Here is a 6,000-nt window from a genome sequence, read left to right as displayed (position 1 = left end):
CCCCTCCCACCCCTTACAGTCCTGCACCTGCCTGCCTCCGAGGCAGGGTGGGGATCCCAGGCGGGTGTGGGGTGGGCCGACTTGGCCACCCCCAAGACTGAGGGCCAGGGGCCCTCTCCCCCACACCCACTCCCAAATGCCTTTGGCATGGATGAAGCCTATCATGGTTGGAGCAGGGCTTGGCTAGTGGTGGAAGTTATGTTCCTGGGACCAAAAAGAGAAAAGGACTGAAGGCCCCCCTGTGCCCCTCTCTGCCTGGGCTCTGGAGCCCTGCTCGGCCAGGGTTGCCATGTTGACAGGAGTGTCACGGACAACAGTGGCTTCCCCAGGCCCCACTTGGCACCCATAAGCCACAAGCCTGCCTTCCTCGGCTTCCACCATGGCCTCTCCAACAGATCCATCACTAGCTTCCTGTTTCCAGACTGAGTCCTCAGAATATTCCTGGATGTACCCCCAACCTCACCTTTGCCCACGCACTTGCTCTGCTCTGGCCTTTGCTGCCCGGCTGTGGACCTGCTCAACTCTCCGTCCCCAAGACGCCTGCTCTCCCCATTGCAGCCCTGCTGAACCCCTTCTTGCCCCTGCCACATCCTCCTGCAACCCTGTATCCTCTGTCCAGGTGTGAATGTGTCTCCCTGGCGGTCTGGGAGCTCCTAGTAACTGGGGCCAAGCCTCTTCTCCTCCAACTATAGCTGAAGCCTTGGCTGAGTTGGGGAGCTCCGCCGTCCAGGCTCCTTCCCTTGTTCCTTTACCTCCTCTGAACTGAGCACTCGGACCCTGGAGCAGGAGAAGGAGAGAAAGACCCCAGCACACCAAGGAGAAGAGAACGCACTCCTTTATTCTCTGGGAGACAGGATGTCTCTCAGGGCTGGGGACGCTTGGTTCTGGGCCCCAGCAAGGCATGGTCAGTGCTGGGAGCACTGCTGGCTCCACTGGCAGGGCAGGTCCGAGGGGGCTCCTGGCCCTTCTTCAAAGCTTCTCCAGGTAGGAACCAGGGACGAAGCCACGCTGCCCATTCCTCTCCACGGTCCACCAGCCATCCTCCCCCTCCAGGATCACCTCCAGGATGTCTCCCGCGGAGAGGTCCAGCTCATCCGGGTTCTGGCCAAGAGATTGAAAGCACATGACGCTAGAAGGGCCTGCGGGGAGGGGTGTGGCCTGGTGTTCCCCCACCCAGCAGTAAATGCGGCATGCCGAGCTGTGTCCCTGCCTGCTGGGGCAGCCCCTTGGAGACACAGGATGGGGGTAACCCAAGGGACCTGGCTTCCCATCCACCCCAGTTTGTCATCATAGGCCTCCCCCAACCTGGGTTTCTTCCCCACCCGTACCTCCCCTCTCCCACTCTGGAGACACAGTGACTGGAGCATGTCAGGGGCCAGGTGTATGCATCACACCCCAAGCCCAGGACACACGCCCAAGCTTACCTAACAGCCTCCCCTTTGTGGTCTCCAGCCCCAGGTAGCAACTGCCATCCAAGTACCCCGTCACTCTCCTGACCTGGCTTCCCTACCTCCCCGAGCCCTGGCCTTGTCAGTGGAGCCCACACCCAGCCTGCCTGGCCATGGGGGGTGCTTAGCCTTAGTCCAGTGGATGTGAGGCCTGGGTATGCACCCCTTCCCTCAAGCAGGGAGCAGAGTGGACCTTCTCTCATAGCTGCCCTGTGGCTGCCTTGGTACATCCTCACCCTATGCACATCAGAAAATCAATCCTGGCACGATTGCAAGACTGATTGTGGCCACAGTTTTCCACACCCATGGCCACAGAGGACAGGGCCCTGACCCAAAGGCGCAGAGCCTGGCCCTCAAGCTATGACCTGCAGGCAACCCCAGGCTCTGCCAGCTCCCCTCACGTGTGTACCACGCAGCGCCCGGCCTGTGTGGACGGCACAGGCCCATGTGCCCCACATGTGTGCTGTGTACAGGCCCCGGCAGACACAGGCCTGCTGCACACCAGCTTCCAGTCAGTACATGCACGCTGAGGCCCCCCAAGCCCTGGGTGCTGTTCTCAGAGCTCATGCCCGAGCACACTCCCAGGTGCCCTTGCTAGTGTGGACATAACTCTCGGGCACATGTGCCCTCCTGAGCAGGAGAGGATGCTGGAAGATGAGTGAAACCACCAGGAGAGATGAGGATGCGAGGCACTGAATGGGGGAGGGAGCGCTCAGGTGCAGGGGAGGTGGCACAGGTGGGTTTAGGGTGTGGGGGCCTCACCTGCGCTGTATAGTCGTAGAGCGCCCGGTACTCCTGGGCTGGTGAGGCTGGGTTTCCCTGCATCTCCTGCACTGCGATGGCTGCGTAGACACCCTCATTCCGCTCAGGGGTGGGGGTCAGGGTCTCTGTGGAGGCTGAGAGCGGGGTGAGGCATGGACCCCTCCCCTTTCTGGGGACACTGGCCCCTGGAGGTTCTGCTAGAACAGGGTTTCTCCATGCTGGACCCTGCCTCTTCCTTCCGCTCTCCATACTTGCTTTTGGGGGACACACCTTTCTCCTTGAGGGGCCTCAGTGGCCCCATCTGTGCCACGTGGGAGACCTTTCCTTCCCCCCTGGATCAGTGTGTTTGGGAGTCCCCTCCTGACCCCCTTTACCAGCAGAAGCTGCCAACGAAGTGGTCTTGGGACTTCCGTGCAGCAGTCCAGAGAACCTGGGGATGGGGAGGAAAGAGGGTGAGTGCCCCCGCTCCACACTCAGGGTGCCACCGGGAGGAGGGTTTAGACACGGAGAAGTCTCAGAGCTGCACACGCTCTGCCAGGGCTGGGGCTGCCCCTAGCCTCCTGGCATGGATGTGATTTATGAGGTGCCCCTCAGGCAGGAGGGCCCCCAGAAGGTGGTCCCGGTGGCTCCTCCTTCCCCAGCCGTGCCCTCCACTGGCGCCCTCTGCAGCACCTGCTCCCTGCAGGGCCCTTTGGGGGGATCCTAGAACCCCCAAAGCTGCAGCTTCGTGGGAAGACTCCCATGGCCCTTTTGGGGGTTCTAGGACCTCCATGCTGAGGCCTCGTGGGAAGACACCCAGTCCTTACCCTCCAGACCCCTGCTCTAGCTTGCCCTAGCAGCTTCCCCGGCCAGTAGGGGTGGGGGTGCACTGCCACACAAAGCCTGGCTCACGTGCCCTGCTGAGGCCTCCACTGCCTGGGCCGAGCCAGCCCTCCTCCCTGTGGGCCCGCAGTGATCAGGCCAGCTCAGCCACCCTGTGCACAGGAGTTCTGGGATAGCGCTGGGCTACTTTATCCCTGCCCCGTGCCAGGCTTAGGCCTGGACTGAGCTGGGGTTGTGAAGGTTTACTGAATAAAGGAAAATAAAACAGAAGAGGCAGATGCTGGGGGCACCCCCTGAAGTGGGCAGTAGTGAGGGCTCAACAAGTAGAGGCTGACACTGCCTCCAAGGCCAGAAGCCTTCTTGGTGGGGTGGGGCTGAGTCTTCAAAGGTGAGTGAAGCTTTCCTAGGAGAGAAGGGGAACGAGGCACTGCGGGTGACCAGGAGAGGGAGCACTCAGGTGCAGGGGAGGAGGCACGGCACAGGTGGGGTTTGTGGAGTGGACCAGACCAATTTGGGTGTGGGGGGGACAGGACTGAAATAGGGACTGGACCAGACCCTGAGGGACCTTGAATGCAGGTGAGGGGCTGAGCCATGACTCAGGGGCCTGTGGGAGGCAGCCCTGCAATTCAAGGTGGCATGTGGGGGACCTTTCCCACATGAGGGGCCGAGGGCCAAGGCCCTAGGAGTGCACACACATGCACAGGGTGGACATGCGTGGACCCAGCACATGGGAGGGCCTGACACCAACAGAGGTGGGCAGACACGCACCAGCGCCCCAGGCAGCAAAGGACAGGGTGAGAGCCAGCAGGGGCTGGGGACGGGAGGAGGAAGCGGCCAGAGCAGGGGGAAAGGTGTGCAAGGCTTGCTGAGCCATTGTGCTGCCTGCCCCACACCTCTTTTTCCCAGACTGTCTATACTTCTGACTCTCAGCCACTGACCCCCACCTCTTCCCAGCCCTGCCTGGCTTCTAGCTGCCCCATCCAGAGGCCTGACCAGCCCCCTCCAGCAGCCAGGCCTCCCTCCGCCCTGCAGGACATCTCTCTCTCTCTCTCTCTCTCTCTCTCATCCTCTCTGGGGCCACCCCTTCCTGATACTGCCTCAGGTGAGCTCTTTTGTCCAGTTGCTTAAATGACCACCTTTGCTGGGATCCAGGTCCTCACCAGGTGCAGGGAAGCCTGAGTCTCACAAGCTTTTGTAGCATGTGAGGCTGTGGATGTGCTGCGCCCTGGGGCCACTGCTTTCACAAGATTCTCAAAGGGGTGTGTGTGTGTACCGCTCTCAGCACCGGTGGTTCCCACGAGCCTCTGCCTCCCAGGAGTAGGAAGCTCCAGGGGCTCCTGAGGCCCTGGAATGAGCCGGTCCTTGCGAAGGGCCAGGAACTGCATCAGCCCCTCCCCACAGTCCACTACCTCCCAGAGGCAGGGCCCTCTTGGTTGAAGGTTGGCTGGAGAGAGGAGTGGCAGCATGGCAGTGGGGGCACAGGCGCCACGTGAAACCCACAGACCCTTGTGGATGCTCATACACAGGGCACATGGCCTCCCTCAAAGGCCTGGCTACGAGGGCTCCCTGAGCCGGCTATAGTGTTCCCAATGGGCTGTCACCATTGTCACTCAAGGCCTGAACCAGGAGAGTCCTTAGGTTCTGAATCTGACCCCAACACTCAGGGCCCTGGCCTTAGAGAGTGCGAATGACTTGCCCAGGTCACACATTGAGGCCTGGCACCAGGACCTTGGCACTTGACTGCAGCCAGGCCAGGGAAGGGACCCTGGAGAAGCCTGGAGAATTCTCCAGATGCCCCAGTCCTGCTCCAGCCAGACAGCGTTGCCACTGCAGCCCGACAGGGCACCAGGCTCACGCGAGGCCCCAGGGACAAGGAAGCCAGCATAGGGGCCTCCCCAGAGCTCAGAGCACATCCCCTGCTGAATAATTGGGATGTGATTATTCACTTAGTGTCTGGGTCCCTTGGGCTGAGGACTCCATAGGCTGAACTGAATGTATCTTGTCTCCACAGGGTACCCAGCACCTAACTGGGCACCAGATACAGATACATAGTAGGTGCTCAGTGGACGAGGAAGGGCCAGGTGCAGAGGAGGGGCTTGACCCACTTCCTGGCCCAGCCTCAGGCTGTCACACCGTCTGTTGGGGCCTCACCTCTTTATCATGCCGCAGGATGGCTGTACGCTGGGGCTGCTGGCCAGTGGGGTGACCTCCCGATCATAGTAGTTCTGGTAGGGCACCGGAGCTGCAGACAGCAAGCTGTGAGGCCCAGGGCAGCCCCCAACACCCCATTCTGGCCCTGCCAGAGACTCAGCTGGGGCCCTACGTTCCCAATCTGGCCCTGGCCCACCCTGGTGCCTGGGGAGGTGCCTGTCTTGCTCCCATGAGAGACCCCACTGTAGGTACCACCAAGACCTAATATTCTGGACCCGTGATCCAGCAGAACCAAACAGGCGGGGAGTGGGGGCCGTGGGAGCTCCTCACCTCAATCCCCATCCCCACCTCTTCCTCTGAGTGCTATCGTGCCCTTAGCTTTGCCTGAGAGGAGGCTGCAGGCCTGGGACCCAACCCCCCACAACCCCTTGGGTCTGGCTAGGGCTCCTCTGCCTGAAAGGGAGCTATGAGCTACCCCAGCCCTGTCCTGGCACTTGAGGCTCAGGGCCAGGCCTTCCCAGGGGCTCAGTGCACCCAGAGGCTGTGCTGTCCACAGGCTGGTCCTCACCCGGGGGCTCGGTGCCCGTGCTCTTGGCCTGGATGAAGCCGTCGATGTCAGCGTCTATGCTGCAGCCTTCCAGCGTCAGCCGCACTTCCTCGTAGAGCTGGGGCAGGAAAGAGCAGAGGCTGCAGCCTGATGCCCACTCTGCCCCTCTGTGGGCCTGAACTCTGGCCAGCGGCCCCCACCCACTGGCCTCCTCACAGGACATTGTGCGCAGCTCAGGGTCTTTGATCCTGAGGGGTCACAGCCCTGGCT

At 61.5% G+C, this 6,000-nt stretch overlaps 1 protein-coding gene across 3 annotated transcripts in view; it reads right to left on the bottom strand.

Annotated features, from left to right (window-relative positions):
- Positions 1-817: 817 nt before the first annotated feature.
- The window catches only part of PSTPIP1 (proline-serine-threonine phosphatase interacting protein 1), a 42,234-nt gene continuing 37,051 nt past the window's right edge, over positions 818-6,000 (bottom strand). For 2 of the 3 annotated variants that reach the window (XM_050799877.1, XM_050799879.1), the window contains 5 exons: positions 5,752-5,848; positions 5,184-5,274; positions 2,585-2,640; positions 2,211-2,344; positions 818-1,101 (listed from right to left, as the gene is read on the bottom strand). In XM_050799877.1, the coding sequence (XP_050655834.1) occupies positions 970-1,101; positions 2,211-2,344; positions 2,585-2,640; positions 5,184-5,274; positions 5,752-5,848 (510 nt within the window). In that variant the 3' untranslated portion in view covers positions 818-969. The remainder of the gene's footprint in view (positions 1,102-2,210; positions 2,345-2,584; positions 2,641-5,183; positions 5,275-5,751; positions 5,849-6,000) is intronic. The other variant, XM_050799878.1, reaches the window with a different exon arrangement.

This window comes from Macaca thibetana, chromosome 7 (assembly GCF_024542745.1).
Source record: "Macaca thibetana thibetana isolate TM-01 chromosome 7, ASM2454274v1, whole genome shotgun sequence".
Lineage (NCBI taxonomy): Eukaryota > Metazoa > Chordata > Mammalia > Primates > Cercopithecidae > Macaca > Macaca thibetana.
This window is presented reverse-complemented; position numbering and strand designations above follow the sequence as displayed.